The sequence below is a fragment of the Amborella trichopoda genome, chromosome 11 (genome assembly GCF_054954075.1).
Source record: "Amborella trichopoda isolate Santa Cruz 75 chromosome 11, AtrichopodaSantaCruz75HAP2 v2.0, whole genome shotgun sequence".
Taxonomy (NCBI): Eukaryota; Viridiplantae; Streptophyta; class Magnoliopsida; order Amborellales; family Amborellaceae; genus Amborella; species Amborella trichopoda.
Genome location: NC_142346.1, coordinates 23,509,099 through 23,526,299, shown reverse-complemented (window position 1 = coordinate 23,526,299; position 17,201 = coordinate 23,509,099). Strand labels below are relative to the sequence as shown.

The 17,201-nt window shown below is 36.5% G+C and overlaps 1 protein-coding gene across 15 annotated transcripts in view; it reads right to left on the bottom strand.

Annotated features, from left to right (window-relative positions):
* LOC18446539 (inositol hexakisphosphate and diphosphoinositol-pentakisphosphate kinase VIP2) overlaps positions 1–17,201 on the bottom strand; it is a 112,043-nt gene that overhangs the window by 14,808 nt on the left and 80,034 nt on the right. For 7 of the 15 annotated variants that reach the window (XM_020675005.2, XM_011629623.3, XM_011629621.3 and 4 more), the window contains 7 exons: positions 15,708–15,833; positions 14,418–14,659; positions 14,195–14,239; positions 13,668–13,734; positions 12,815–12,886; positions 2,205–2,458; positions 2,071–2,128 (listed from right to left, as the gene is read on the bottom strand). In XM_020675005.2, the coding sequence (XP_020530664.1) occupies positions 2,071–2,128; positions 2,205–2,458; positions 12,815–12,886; positions 13,668–13,734; positions 14,195–14,239; positions 14,418–14,659; positions 15,708–15,833 (864 nt within the window). The remainder of the gene's footprint in view (positions 1–2,070; positions 2,129–2,204; positions 2,459–12,814; positions 12,887–13,667; positions 13,735–14,194; positions 14,240–14,417; positions 14,660–15,707; positions 15,834–17,201) is intronic. The other 8 variants (XM_088851682.1, XM_088851681.1, XM_088851684.1 and 5 more) reach the window with 3 other exon arrangements.

The following is a 17,201-nucleotide window of genomic DNA, read 5'->3' as shown; positions in this document are numbered from 1 at the left end:
CCTTGAAGAGGACAACAAAATGAAGACCCTGTTTGGGATGAGGAACCTAAACTAGAAGAGCCAGAAGTTACATTTAGCAACCACAGGGAGGCTTTGGTGATCCAGCAGAACATGATTATAACCCGAGTAGTAGACGAGGATGATTGGCTAAACCCAAAGGATTATTTATCAAATTGCTTCCAAAATCAACAACTCATTGATTGGAACTTTCCACGGGTCTTTGATGAGTGTTCAGATAAAGAAGATACGGATCCAATTTTTAACCAAGAACTGGGTGAAAACAAGGAAGGGAACAATAGTCAAGATAAAGATGAAGAAGTTGTGGATGAGTAAGTTGCTAATTTGGTTAGTGAACAACGGGTTGGAGATGATCATCTCAAAGATGCTCCTTGGTTGATTCTAAGGCTGAATTCAGGCAATTTCAGCAGGGTCTAATGGCTGTACCAGTGTAATTTCAGTTGAACCGAGGGTACATATCAAGGCTATTCCATCGATATAAAATGACCTTTTTCTCGAGGGTTCTCAAAAGTGTTTATGAATATATCAATGATTGCAAAGACTCAATTTCAATGCATAGCCATTGGGTTTTGACTAGTGGAATAACCCACAAGTCACAAGATTGCATTTACAACATTCGGGATGAAGAAGGTTGTAAGACTAATGCATAATCCATTTTAACACACTTCAAAGATCAAGGACAAGTTTTCTCCAACCAAGAAATAATGGTGGAGGGAAAAGTTATTCTTAGTTTTAATATTTGTTTAATTTCAGAGGATGTATCTTTTTATTTTAGTCTTAGGTTTTATTTTTTAGGGCTTTTAGTTCTTTTTAGGGAGTCTAAGATTTTTATATTTTTTAGGATTTTAGGAGATGTTTAGAGAAGTGGTTAGGATACTTATGGAATTACTTGTTTTTATTAGGGGTCAAAGTGCCATTACAAAAACAAATTTACTCGAAGGGACTTATGAGGTATTTGTATGATGTTTTAACTTAACTGGGGGTAGTTTTGGTCTTTTTCTATTATAATGTAATATAAGGGCCTGAAGTATTAGAGTCTCTAAAACTTTTGAGGCCTGAACAATAAAAACGGATTGTGAATTGTGCCCGCAAGCCCTATCTAGGATTTTGGGGTCACCTTTTTGTGCAAGGAAAACCATATCCACTCAAATCTGACCTATCTAGATGGCTATTAAATAGTTATTAAGCAAAACGTGTATTTGTCTGCTCCAAGTGTGCCACCTACAAAAGCATGTTGAGATTAAAGTATAAACAGTATTATTAGGCTACAAGAGTGAGAGGCAGGCAATTAATAAATGTGTGTTAATCCAAACCATACTGCAAACAAAAGATAATACCAGCAAAATCAATGTCGTATGTGAAAAAACAGGTATCTACCATAGCGAGATACGTTCTAGCAAGAGTTATTATTGTGCATCAATGTTGCTTAATTAAACAAATTTTTTTGCATATGAACGTGATGGATGAGAAAAAAAAATGTGTCTCTTGTTTTATGTATTATACAAGTATAACAACTTGTATAACAAAGATTCCATGCAAGTAAATTGTCGAAGTGGTTTTGTAAATTCCTAGGAAATGAATTACCTATGAAAGGATTTCTTACTTCACATCAGAAAAAGTTAAGATTAATGCGTGTCTTGTTTTATGTATTATACAAGTACAACAACTTGTACAACAAAGCTTCCATGCAAGTAAATTGTCAAAGTGATTTTGTAAATTCCTAGGAAATGAATTACCTATGAAAGGATTTCTTACTTCACATCAGAAAAAGCTAGGATTCAAGTAAAATCATGTTTAAGTACGACGAGTCTTTCTTCTTCTTTTTTTCCTCCTGACAAAATAAATTTGACATGTGCAAAATAAGTTTTTTCAAATGTTTATAGCAAATAATACTGACGCAGGTAAATTCCAACATGAATATAATGTTGCATTAGCATGAATAGCATGGCACCCAAAACATTCCCATTAACAATAATAATGCATACTAAAAACCTAAAGGATGAGAATCGGCAACTCAGTGAAAATAAAGTAAAGAGAGAGGAAACTTCATACCGATGTAAAATAAAGACGTGTACGAACATGACGCTCTGGTGTCTTGACGTTGGCATATCTGACAAAAGCCAATAACGAGCTCAATGTTTCAACCTTATTTGCACATGGAGAAAATAAAACTATATAAATCATACTTAGGATCCAGGCGGTATTTAGTCTCTTTATCATCGTCATCATCTTGATCCAAAGACTTTTCACTTGTGGAACTAGATCGCCTCGCATCATCAGTCTTATTCTGAATTTTGGTTAGGAAATCATTGTCTTCCTGTCTAGCCTTGCAACTTGTCAACCCTTGAACATGATCATTTTTTGGTTCAGCAACACTAATAGCCTCTTCACGAGTATTACGTAGATCAATCAAAATTTTTCCTAATAGACGACGAGCAATCTAAAACAAAAGTAGAAGAAGTCAAATAAGCTAATATGTAGGGCACACAACAGCTATCTGAAACAAGCTCAGATGATGAGAACTGCAACGTACCATGAGTACGACAAACGTTCAACTCAAACATCATAAAGAAAGCCATGAATAATAAAACAATTACCATGGCTCAACAATAGTATACTTCACGATTTTGTTATACAAGAAACTAGAATAGATAGAAGAGCTTGAGAACAATGACAATTTCCTCTAAGATTCATGATAATGCAAGATACTAAGAAAAGATAAATATTACATAAGTAAAAGGAACATATACCATTCAGTGTAGTTTGTTATCCTTGATAACAGGTTACTCAAAGCAGCCATGAATGTAAGGCATGGGTTTCTTTATGATCATATTAGAAATCCAAATACGAATTGATTTGCTGAAATTCTACAAAATGGTTTTACAGTATATGTATTGATATCACAAATTTTCTGCTGCATCAAAGACTGTGTCCACTGATTTTCCTAAGAGATATAGTTGTGGAAATCGTGTGTCACATGTGCTTGAAGAAAGAGTGCGCATTTCCTACGCTTCAAAAATCATGTAGATGCAATATATGATAAACATTGTGATGCAATAATTTATGAAATGACATCGTTTTTTATGATAATTAGAGAAAAACGAGTAGCCACGAGTATCTTCTTTGGGAGAAACAGATTCCTCCTATTCTCGCTCGTATTGAGGATGAAAACCCTAGGTGCCTTCGAGGAAGAACAAGAAGAGCAAGACATACTTCGAATTGTTTTTTTTTGTTATTTTTTCAGATGTTTTTTATATTTATTTCACTACTGGACCAGTTAAAGACTTTTTAGACATTTTATTTAAATTTAGGGAGTTTAATTTCCAGTCATGCTTAAATTAGGACGTTATGGTCAATAGTTGTATAGACAAATATTCTCCAAAACAAGAAATTTTTTATACAAAGAAGGCGTGCGGATGGGCTTGAGGAGGCATTCACGTCTTCGTTTTTTTTAGAAAAATGATTGTCTTGAAAAAAAGAAGCCCAAGGCTTGAGCCCTAGGTGGGAGGAAACTTAGGGTTTCTCCAAAATTGCATGTATTTGGCTGCCTCAAGTACTTTGCATCAGTTTTTAATGCCTTTTTTTCAGAAAAAGACTGTCTTGGAAAAAGAAGCCCAAGGCTTGAGCCCTAGGTGGGAGGAAACCATAGGGTTTCTCCAAAATTGCATGTGTAGCTGCCTCGAGTTCTCTGCATTAGTTGTGAACCCAAATAACCTTGTGAGAAAGAATGTATCAATATTTTGTGTAATATGCCATATCACTGCAATAGGTAGACATCAATTTTCCATATATGTAAATGTGGTGGCATGAGACAGCAGGCATATGGAACATAAATTCAACAAAAGCTATAGGATTTTTTATGTAGAGCAGAAAAGAGAGAGAGAGAGAGAAATAACTCACAAACAAGTAAAAGTTGGCTGAAGCAAACAAAACCTAGCTTCAATGGGTTGTTTAAATTGCTGATGTGAAATTCCAAATAAAGACATTCACATGTGTGGTGTGTGGCACGCAAATGTCCAACGTGTGCCACATGTGGGACTCACTGGACTGCCACATTGTTTCCATGCAACGATGACATGGACAATACAGGGTTTTGGGTGCATATGCCTTGTTTGGTTTTGGACATAACTTTGTTTAGTGTAAGTTCGTGGCACATGTGTGGTAGCATGTTTGTGTATACACATGCGAGTGTAGGATTTTAAATTTTCAAAATATTTAATATAGAGTGTTTGTGATTTGTGGGCCAATGGATTCTTATGAATAAAAGCATGTGATTGTTGGTGAAAGGATAAGGAGACACCTCATGACATATGATGATGTAATGTCCCTTTTTGAAAGTGCCACTACATTAGATGAAGTGGAGTACAAGTATATGCCTTAAAGAGAGAGAGAGACAGAAGGTGGCATGCCCCCCTTATGTGAAGGATGCATTTTGAAACTCGAAATTGATGGTGGTGATCAAGTGATTTCAAAATCAATGGCTGAGATATGCTTAAATTCAAAATTAGGTTTGAAGGACAGTTGTGTAACTATGGGAAATTTGGAGGTGACAGATAGGCATACGGATAAAGATGTATTTGATCATCATCATTTATATGATAGCAACCAATGTTGATTAATAAGGCTAGGGTTTTAGCCTTTCTCAACCCTTGGATCACTCATTGGATGACCAAGATCTAATCTAGTTTCATAGTTTCAAAAAGCGTTAGGTGGCACTCAGGCGACCATGGTGTTCCAGACAGCAAGACTCCTAGACAGCTGCCTAGGCGGATGCCTAGAACCTGGGCGGCCCAATTGGAAAGAAAAAAAACAGATAGTCTGATTCTGATAATCCATAAGAATTTTGATAATCCATAAGTATTAATTCATAAGAAATTTGATAATCCATAAGACCATATTCCCAGTTAAAAGAAAAAAAAGATACGAGAAGAGAATTTTGATAATCCATAAGACCATAATTCATATTTTCATACAATGCTAAAACAGTAAAACCATACAAGCATGCACTAATAGTTTGATACACTGTAGATTGTACACACAAAAGTTAGATAGTAGAACTAGTAGAACTAAAAATAAGAAAAAAATATATACAGAAATTCAAAAAATATACAGTCTAGGACACAATAGTCAACACTCAACACTCAACACCAAGAGTCTACAGTCATCATCATCATCATTATCTTCAAAAGGAATAAGGTAAGCCTCATCATATGCATCAGATTCGAGGTCATCATCATCAGAGTCATCTCCCTCTTCAATATAACGCTCATGTTCCTTTGTTTCTTCTGAATCTGTATCTTCCTCCTCCTCTTCTTCTACCTCCCTCTTATTAGTATGTCCAGGTGAGGCCCTAAGAGTCTTGGCTGCTCTACCCTTTTCTATCTTTTTGTGCTTCCCTGAACTCAAATATTGTATAATCTCCTCCCTGGTAGCCTCAGGAACATTTTTACAAGGGGCAACATTCCCCTTAATACCAGCAAGGTATTTTTTAAATCGGTAAATGACCTCATTTGTATCTTTTCCACAATAATTACATTTAATATGATTTTTGTCATTCGCATTCGAGTTATAACCATACTTCCAACTCGGATCACCACTTTTAGAAGAACCTGGAGAAGATATTTCTATAGAACAAGGCTCATTTTCATCATTTGCTGGTTCTTTTAAATTCAGAAATTGTCTATTCTCATCTTGAATAGCTTCAGGAACCATTTTACAAGAAACAACATTCGCTTTAATACCAGCAAGGTGTTTCTTGAATCGGTTAATACCCCCATTGGTATCTTTTTCACAAAAATTACACCTTATACAATTTTTATCGTTTGGTTTTGGATCATAACCATACTTCCAACTCGAATCACTTCTTTTAAAAGAAGCATAAATAGATTTATTCAAATGACAAGGATTTTGTTCATGTTTTTGTTTCCAATAACTATATATTGCTTAATCTTCTCTCTGATAGCTTCAGGAACATTTTTACAAGGGGCAACATCCCCTTAATACCGGCAAGATGTTTTTTAAACCGGTTTATGCTCCCCTTTTGTATATTTTTCAAAATAATTATATCTAATACAATTTATGTCATTTGGATTCGGATTATATCCATATTCCCAACCCAAATCTCCACTTTGACTAGATCCTGAAGAAGACATCACAAAATAAAGCAAGCAAGCAATCTAAAAAATAACGTTTTGCACTCACTTTGATTGCTCAAACACCAAACTCCTACCTCTGATATGTTTTTAGGTGCTAAAATAATAAAAAACACCCTGTAATATGATTACAAAACTTCAAAACTAAATCTAATCTACCTAGATGTTGTTTTGATCCATTTTTCGTAACTTTGAGAAACACTTTGATCCAATGAAAATAACAAAATTTAGTGTGTTTGACATTTCTTTATCTCTAAAATGGGTTCTTAAAAGCCTTTATGTTTCACAAAAAAGCAATAGAACAAAACAAAGAAAACAATTTTGCCCCAAGGCTGGGCGCAGGACCTTGGCAGCCACTCAGGGCTGGGCGTTGGGCGGGCGGCCAGGGACTGCCGCCCAATTTGACCACCTAGGCTTGGACGTTGCGCCCAAGCCTTCTAGACCGCCTAGGCGACTGCTTAGGCACTAGGCAGTCCACTTTTTTTAACACTGTCTAGGTTAAAGCCGACACTCAGAACCTCTATAAATAGGATCTATCCCACCTCATTATTCACTTTTTTATCTCTCAACTTCTTCACTTGTGAGCCTCCGTTAGATGGGCTACACCCCACTCCATCCTTCTCTCCATTTGTTCCATGAGCCTTAAAGTTCTCCTTGAACTTTAGTGTGTATAGTCTTCACTTGTTGATGGAGGGATAGCTCCAAGATTGGCCACACACCTAGCCATGCACTCACTTTGTCAATTGAATTTGAAGGAGCTGCTGTAAATAACGATAACAGTAACTCACTTACTTTATCCTTTCTCCTTTGAAGCTCATTGATTGTTGCATTTAAAAAGGTCTCCATGGTATGCATCTAGGGGTGTAGTTTTGAGCATAATTCCTCCAAACTGTTAGGGACTTTATGTTGCTGGAAATTTGAGCACTTTCATCCGTAACAGTGAACTCTAGCTGTGATTTTGAATTTTCGTCTGTGCCCCCTTGATCCCATCTTGTGTTACGATGTCCCTTGCATTGGTGGTTGATATGGCATGCATTTTGGTGTAGTTTTGGAACGTGTTTTTTGAGATTTGTTGAGAGCCTATCCCTTGCTGTAAAATTGATTGTCTCAAGCCATAACAGTGAGTTATAGATGTTGTTTTAGGCCTTAAGTTGCACTCACTCATGCCCCTCTGCAGGTCGAAGGCCATAGCACACCCTTGTGAGGGAAACTACACCATTTGTGTCTGATTTTTAGCTGGTTTTCTCCCACCTTATACTCTCATTGTCTTGTATCCCACGTGAGGTTCATTTGGCCCATATTTGATGTGTGAGTACATGTTAGTGTGGTATTTTGTTTATGCTTCCCATGATTAGATCTAAGACATTCGTCTTGCACTATCGGTTAAGAGTGATAACAAAGGTTGTACTGAAATCGTTGCATTAGTTGCGCGGTGATTGAGAATTAAATCAGCTTTCCAAGGCCATGTCAAACGCGTGCACATTTGGTTCTATTTGTCTTTTATTTTTCTAAGTATATTATAAGATGAATAGTGTTGTAATAGAGCAAGGCTCATCATTGTGAAATTATTTTTGAAAGTTATTAGTGGAAGACAAGTGTACTCGCAATTTTCTTACTTTTGTATTAATTGTGGGGATTCTCCCAAGGTTTTGTAAGCAATTTGGTAAGTGAATTAAAGATATTTTTATTTTGTAGAACTTGAGTGGAGTCCCTGGTACCATTTCAGAAGAGACCCACTGGCACCTCTTTCTACTACTTCCTTTCTCTAGGATTGACCCTCAAAGACTGGGATGACCCCTGAATGGGTCGACCAACTCTTTACCTCCTCCCTGCCATATCCCAAGATTGGGATCTTCATTTGGAGAGCTTCAATTGTGGCAATTCTTTGAACCATTTGGATTATGGCTATCTTAGAAGCCACACGCAACTTCAGTATTTTATGGGTGTCCAACTTCAAATCTTAAAAAGCATATTAGCATAGCAGACTTCTTCTCACCTTGAGAAAAATAATCAAGTATAAATATCCCTAGCCCACTCACACCTCCTGGTGGGCCCCATCATGCCAAGGCTCTATAAAGGTAAACTGCAATCGTTAATCTCTCATAAACCTGGGACATTGTAGTTTTGGCTACACTTTAGAGAACGTGACAACAAAACCAGTTTTTCCTTTTCTGGATTCCTTGGTTAAAGTAATCCCACCCAAGAAGAGGCTAGTGCGTTACACGAAGGCCTCACAAGGTTGACCCTGGTTGGGGAGATAACCTTATAGTGAAAAGAGACAATGCCAACATAGCGAAGAGAGGAGTCACGTGTCCTTGGCATCTCAATTGTGTTTTTTACCATATGTTTTAACTATGCAAGAAACTTTGAGTAGGGTTTTGTCATATTGGTACGAGGCTCATGAAGAGGCCGACGCTTTAGCCACGGCAAGCACTGCCATCTTGGGGCCATCTCCAACCATACGATTTTATTTTTTCTTTTGGTTTTCTCCTCAATCTTTCATCATTACTCTCTCTCTTCACTCCCCACCTCTTTTTCTCTATATCTTACCCCTCTATTCTTATGTCTCTTCCTTTTTCTCTATTTCTTCTTTTCTTTTCACTATTGTGCCCTCGCAATTTCCTCCCCCCTACCAAGGCTTTTTCTCGGTCACTTTTATTCTCTTTAAGCACCCAACATGTAGTTGCCCCTCTCACCCCCACTAAGCTTCACTTCTTTCTCTCCCTCTCTCTAGCTCTGCACCTCAGTTATTTTTCTGCGTATTATAAGTTATTTCAGGTTTTGGACCATCTCTAGCTTACCCTTGCCTCAAATGACTAAGCACTTGACTTATGGGTGGCCTACACTTGATTTTGTGGTCACTGCTCTCCAAATACTCAATGGCTGAGCACTCTACTTGTTGCTCACCTCTACTTATTTTTCGGTATCTTGCACTCCTTTGGCAAGTGCTTTCCTTTCTTCTCTGTTAGCTTTATTTTCTTGTACATTTGTTATAGCCCACCTGTGCAAGTGGCCCATCCGTCTTTATTTTAACTACTCCCTTACCCCTTTCTTAGTCGATCATCTGCTTCTCTTTCTGTGCTTTATTATGCATCTTCTCATCTTCTTTTTTCTCCTTCTCTTTACTATTTTGGTGGAATCCCTATCTATATTGAAGTTTTCTATCCACTCTGAAAACTTCCCCATTTCCTTCTGTACAGCCCCTACTCTCCCTCTTACTATTCCGCCCTCCCCCCTCTTTTCCTTTCGCCCTTTTTTGCCTCACCCTTGACATATAACTATACAAGCGTGTAACCACTTATTCCTTCAATATTTTTCTTTCTATTTATTCCTTACTCTTTTGTATTCGAGCAGCTAGCTTGTGGGCTGCCATATCCTCACCTCTTGTAAGTACTCTAGAATTATTAGCAACTTTAATAATTACACACAGATGCGCACACACCGACACACATATATATATATAACACACATATGGGATCGTACAATGTAAGACCATTTATCTTTGTTACAAGGTCACAAATATTCCTACACATAAGATGTCAAATTCGATGGCTTGGGGTGTGTCACAAAAATTGAGAAGTTTCTTTTTTTGGGAACTTTGAGTCAAGTCAATGGTACTCTTACAATGACCTGATTTGAAATCTGATAGACATGAGTAATTGTAACCTCTTTGTCACCATTTTCAAAATAATCTATGCATTGAGGTGAATCAGGAATAATTGTTCAATTTTTGATAAATTTGAACAAGTAATTAGATAATCCCAACATTGCAGAAACAGGAAATGACTAAAAGGTAAATGCCAGTGGCTTAAGAACCATATGACATGGAATTTGGATTTGATGTAGGAGAACATGAAGAAACATCGTAAAATCAGCAAGAAGCACCTTGACATAAGTAATTGTGGAGAAACCCTAAAGTTTTCTCCCACCAAGAGCTCAAGCCTTAGGCTTTTTTTACAAGACATAGTCTTTCTTTTCTCAAAAAAAAATACATGAATGATTCTCCAGCCCGTTTATACTCTTATATATAATCGAAAATTATTGTTTTGGACAATATTTGTCCATACAATTAACTTTTGACTAAAAGGTCCTAACACAAATATAACTTGAAACTAAACTCCCAAACTTTAATTAAAATATCAAAAAAATCCCTAAAATTCCTAGAAACCCTAGAATTAAACCCTCAAACTAAAATCAAAATATGCATCCTTTAAAATTGAACAGATACTAAAAATATAATTTTTCCCTCCATCATTCTCCCCTTGTTGGAGAAAACTCATCGTCAAGTTTTGAAGTGTTCTACGATGAATTCAGCATCAAAACCACCTTCTTTAACCTTCTTTTTCTTTGCCGGCTCAAATATTACTTGAGGTAAAAAAATTCCTCAAAAAATGGGTCCTGATATGCATTCCATGCAAATTTCTCAAATTTAGTTATTCGTGAACGCCCATTGGAAATCATGTAAGATACTCCAAACTCAATCTTCTGAAAGTCCTAACTTAAGTATAACTTAAAACTAAACTCCCTAACTTTAATTAAAATATCTAAGAAGTCCCTAGAATTCCTACAAACAAAAAAACCCTAGAATTAAACCCTAAAACTAAAATCAAAATATACATCCTTTACAGTTGAGTAGAAATTAAAAATATGTATAATTTTTCCCTCCATCAGGATTCCAAGATAAAGTGGCACTGAAGGAGAGTAAGGAGGAGGAAATCCATCTAAAAAGCTTGCTCATATAACATTAAAGGCTGCTTGAATAGCATGTCCATTATTTCCTTAGCCACCACAAAACAAAAGTAAGCTTTTGCTAATAAGATAATCGCAGGAAACAAGCTTATGCTAATAAGATAAATGCAGGAGCCTGTGATTTGAAAATACCAAAAGTTTGAATAACTCTATAACCACGCAACCTGTGCCTTTGTGAAATGTTTAGGCTTCCCATCCATAATAAATGTGTTATGGTTTATGGCGTCAAAATATATGAGCTTTGTAATAGTGTTCCAAATATGACATGAGGTAAATGGGTCAGTTCGTATCAAAGATAGGACATAAATGCCACATTCACAAGCTAGTACATGCCAATAAGGGAGATTGAGAAAGTTTATTTATTCTATCTAAATAATGTGCTCCTAGTTGGATAAGAAGGATATCAAATCTACTCATTCAGTCTTGTTTTAGTTTTTAAAAAATTAATTCAATTTAATGATGTAACCAATAATGTTGTGTTGGTTCATGCCACAAAACAAAAACAATAATAAGGTAGAAAAATATGCAGGATTCTCTTACTTCAAATTTGACGAACATGAGTAACAACACCCGCATGCATCTACTTATAAATTTGGTTATGCTTTCATATCTATTTCTCAAACTGTAGTAACTTGTTCAACAAATGCAATCAATCAAATGAAAAATAAAAAGAACTCTTTTTATAGGATCGTACATTGAGGAAGATAATTGTACATAATTCGTGCAAACCCAAAGGGCACATTTAGTAATTGGAACTTCCAGCTCCCAAAGCTGAGAGTTTTAGTTTACTTTAACAATTCCTTCTTTGTTAATAAGACGTGCTATAGGAAAAGCTTAAGGAATTCCAGGTTCTCAAAAAATGAGAACATGCAGCGTCAATCTCCCAATGGCAGTTTGTTTATCCAGTTTTGTACGAAGTTTGCCTCTGGCCTTTTTGTGTTTCCAGTGACCTCTCTCTTTTTCTCTCTCTCTCTCTCTCTCTCTCTAAACATGTCCTTTCTCTTTTTAAATCACCTCTAACTATGTCATTTCTCTCCCTAACTCCTCTCTCTAATTGTCTTGTCACTCTCTAATCCTTTCCCTCTCTAAATATATCCTATCTCTCTACCACATTTCTCTCTCTAATTTTCTCTCTATAAAACCACGTTTCTCTCTAACTCTCTCCAACCCTATCCATTGTCTCTCCAGCAATGCCCTTTCTCCCTCTAAACGCTCTCTCTTACCATGCCTTTTCTCTAACTCTTTGAATCCTCTCTCTCTAACCATTCCCTTTCTTTCTCTAACCATTCCCTTTCTTTCTCTAACTCCTCTCCCTAAAGGTGCCCTTCCTCTCTCTAGTGTCCCTTTAACTCCTTTCTCTAACATGGCCTTTCGCTCTCTCACTAAGTTCTTGCTCCCTTCTCTCTCTAAGTAACCCCTTAGTCTCTCTAAATGTGCCCTTTCTTTGGCTGTCCTTTTTCACTCTTGTCCTTTCTTTCTCTCTCTAAGCCCTCTCCCCAACCTCTACCCCCACCTCTCTCTCTCTCTCTCTCTCTCTCTCTCTCTCTCTCTTTTCGTGAAGTAGTGAAGGCAAGAGCCAATCCCTGTGAAGCTTTGATAGATCACTCTGAAGCCTAATCTCAATATACAAGAACTTCCAGATAGATTACAAAACAAATACTCTAAAACTTATAGAATCAACAGTTTCAGCTTCTAGAAAACTAGAATTTCTAAGTTCCAACGAACCGGGCTATATTACTAAAAAAGCCCAAAAAGATAAAATCCAAACTGACGAACTGAAATATTATTTTCAATAGTAAGATGTCATCAGACTAAAAGCAGAATAGAACATTTCATTTGTTTCCATATGCAATATGATACGAAGTTTCTGCAATATAATGTGATGCAATATGTACCTTCGAACCGATTTTTAGCTTATGCTTTGGGTTAATTCCATACTCATTGGGAATGACACCATCTGCAAGCATCTGAAAAATGAATATGAAAATAGCCCTTGATTAGCAATTGGAAATGTTAAATTTCACATTATCGCCTTTTTGTGCAAGGCAATCACATCAGAGATATCATAGGCCCCTGAGTTCTTGGTTGTATAGGGTTAGGGTTTCAACCAAATTAAAAAAAAAAAAAAACAAAAAATGGAATCAACAAAAATAATAACTAAAGGAATTACATGCAATGAGACCATTTACCTTTGATACAAGGAGATCACAATTAGTTATAACCATCCGACGTGAAATCTGATAGCTTGAAAGTGCTACAAACTTCAAAAAAAATTCTTTTGAACTTTGAGCTTTCATTAATAAAATAAATGCAGCCACCCAATTTCACATCCAATGGTCAAGATTACTTGTGACCACCTTGTACTACAAATAAACGATGTGAAAAATAAAATGGAAAAAAAAGAGAGAGAGAGAGAGAGAGAGACAGGGACAGGGTGACTTAGATGGCCCCATAAAAGAGTGGAGACCCGAAGCCAGCAGTAACATTGGAAAGCAACTTAAGACCTCATGGTTCTACCAGAATTCTGACAGGCCTATGACCTGGTGTGAACAGTTCCCAAAGATTTCCTATCCAACCATTGGTTAACATTGACATGGACTTCTTAATATTCGAATACATAAGAATATCTAAAACATCAACCCGATATTTGTAATCACAACTTTGGGCACGACAAGATTTAATACATAGAAGCCTTCATAACATTTCGTTATCGTAACCACAGAACTAAGATGCATAGAGGATAAACACCTGTGCAACTTTGAAGAGTTCATCCAATCCCTCAAGATTTAGATGTGCGTTGTGTAGTAGGTCATATCTGCATAACAAAGAACAAGTTATCTAGATCAACCAGATACCCAAATGATTTCAATGGAGTATAATCAAGAATCAAATAGGGATAAAAAATCCAGATTCCAATGAATATAAATAAGATAATTTGACAAGCTATAATGGAACATTAGCCCCAAGCACTCCTTCATGCTAGTGAATAAATACAATAATTAACAGTTTGCTATTATGTCACACATGCTTTGAAGTCATTAAGTCAACAGCATTGTTGGGGAGAGTTTTCGGCGGCAGATGATTCAATGTGAAACAAAATCCAGATGGGAAGATCAGAAGAAACAAGCAAATCGGTATATATGATTAAAAGATATTATCGACTTATACAGACATCTATGGAACATTGTCTACAGGACAACTTTGGTATTAGGCTTAGTATGCTCGTAAGTATGTTATTACAATAATCAACAAGGAACAATGAAAGGACAACTTACTTGCAGGAATCATAGACATCCGGAATTTGCGTTATATCAAACCGACTGGAAAACCACAACTCATTAAGTCATAGTGGATTCTCATGAAAGTAAGAGATAGTGAAATTCTACTCTTACAGTTGATGTTCTAAATAATGACAAGAAAATCACTGGATGTGCTTCCACATAGTGCCAAAAGACAACAATTTAATTTGCAAACTACGTTCCAGAGGTTGACACATACTCTTTTCGCTCATTATACAAATCTTTCTCAAGCTTCTTCCAGCGAGCAAACATCAAGAGAAAACCTTCACTTCCGCATGGCAATCCAGCAGCAATACGTGCAACATCAATGTTTGTCTTACCAAGGGCTTTGGCTTGGTCATAAGGCGGAAGAACAGAAAAAGAGTTCGTCATGGCAAGTTTCTCATCTTCATCTTGTGCAAGAAGTTTAACTTGAGCGGTGATTTTCTTTATCAGCTTGACCTACACATTAAAATTCGCACATCAAGAATCCACACAATAGAAAATATTATACATGCAAGCCTTTCCGGCTATAATAAGGTTGGAATTTCGAAAACACATCTGAAGCAGCAAAATTAGACCAGAGGTAATTAAAAGAACTACCCTTCTTTATCATTCAACCCAGAGCACTCGTTTTCATTTCTACAAACAAACAATCCAAATCATGAATTTTATCAGTCTTCAAATGCCTTTCATATTTTTTAACAAATGTACAGGAAACAGCAAATATTGTGCAGTGTTCTGCTACCTTCTGATGTACATATAAATATGGAAAATTGTATCAATTGGGTATTTCTTAAGTGTTAGATAACACAGCTTCTTCTTTAGGAATTCTGCTAAAAGCCTAAAAGTTGCTCAAATATAGCTACATTTGATAAATGCAATAAAATCTCTCCACAAATATTTGTCATGTTCTGGTTCCTGCAGAGCAAATGCCTGGGAGCAACGGTAACCACAGAAAACCATATGGGTCCCCACTTTTCTGACCACACTGAATTAGATTTTCAGAACTGACTCAGAGAGGATTAGTGTCTTAGTAAGAAGGATATTCCAGATTGAATATAATTTTTGGATTAATGGTAGTGGCAGCTGCCCATTAAAAGATATGCAACAGATACAAGCATGCGCGGTGATAGAGCAGAAAGATATCAGCAAGCCGTACAGCTGATCAACCTTTGTAGTTCTCATTTCTTGATGCTGACCTCTAGGAAACAACATATTTTTAAAATCAACTTCCCTTCGTAGAAAGTATCACAAGCAACCCAATGAACAACATTACTTTTCCTATAGCTTTTGTTTATTGTTTGGTATATTTTCTATAGGGAAAACTTACTACAATAAAATATTTCGAACATTTTAGGAATTGGGAACCCTTATTGGGTGTGTACATGTTAATCTCAATGAACATTTGTCTGTGGGTGTTTATGCTCATGTGCATGTAACTGTAACAATAACATAAATGAAAAGACGAGTTCATAACTACTATGGTTTGAAAAGGAAGCAAGCCAACCATTCTTGGTAGAAGCTCTAAGGCATTTGGAGGAAGTCCAGCACCATCAATCATCCAAGGACATTCACTATACCCGTTTTGATTAACAGCTCTTGCTTCTGAGGTTACGATCTCATGCAATCGAGCCTTCAAACACAAATATCAACCGTCAATTTGTGGATTCAATAGGAATTTTAAGGAAAAGCCATGAGAAAGAAATACTACAACTAAGAGTATAGTGCAATAAAAAATTTCCATGAACATGAACAATGTAATAAGAGGACATTAATGGGATAAGAATATGTATGGACTCTTTGAGAAAGGTAGTAAGGGGAATTCACTCTATGTCATCATAGGGAGGATTATCACTTGAAAAGGGCACAGTTACAAAAGCTACATAATGAAAATACTGAAAGAGAAATACTTAAAACATTTAAGTAGTTATGAAAGTAGCTATGGAAATGATCAATAGGTTCAATAAATCAAATTTAGAGTTGGGGTTTGTCGCCTTTAAAGTCCTAGAGAGGATATAAATAAAATTATTCATAGTGGATTGTGCACTTCAGTGGGAGTGTATTTATGGCTGACTGACCTAGGTTGGGAAATCTATGGCCTGGGTCATGTCCAAATCCTTGCCTTTGGGCATATGGCACTACCGTTGAGGGTTTATTGAGGGACATCTCTTTATTGAGGTCAGAGAGATTTCCAAGGACGTTGTTTGTAGACCATGAGAGTTGTGTAATCTCCTAGATATGAAAGAAAGGGTTAATGAGAGCAAGGGTCATATCCTCAAAAAAACTTTCGCATAGTACGTACATATGACAGCCGCATTTTTTGGAAGCAACCCTATATAAAGGGACACGTGTACATGTGCATAGAGAGAGTGCCCCCCTTTTCAATTACGTGTGCATTTTGACTTGCTCTTAGGGGACAGATTTTGTAATTTACTTAGTGGGATTGTGGTTCGACTATTTATTGGCTAACTTTGATGGGCCAATCATTAGCCCCGTCACTTGACTATGAGTCATGGGTCCCTATTGTGGTAGTTTCAAACGACAATAGTGGATCGCGAATCTTGGCACGGGTTGAGTGCCTTATTATTCACATTTTCTTACACATAAGGTACCGATCCACTGCTAAGTTGTATTTCTATATATTTTGGATTTTTATGGAACTTCAGAAATAATGTTTTCAACTAAAAATTTGTTATCGTGTTTTTGGAGAATTTTTCAAAATTTTAAAAACGAAAATTTTAATGTGTAAAACCCTAAAAAAGTGTTTCTTGAATATTAAAATTACAACGACATTTTTGAAATTTTGTATTTTCTTTGTGGGACCTATGTGGGAGGGGCTACGGGCCCAACCCCACATGTGCGGCCAACATAAGGGCACCATGTGGAGCCCATTTTGGCCCACACATCCCATTAAGTGGGACAGTCACTTTTATGTGCCACTTTTTTTAAATAAAGAAAAGATTTATTTTTAGTTATAAAATATTTTCTTAGTTGAAATATT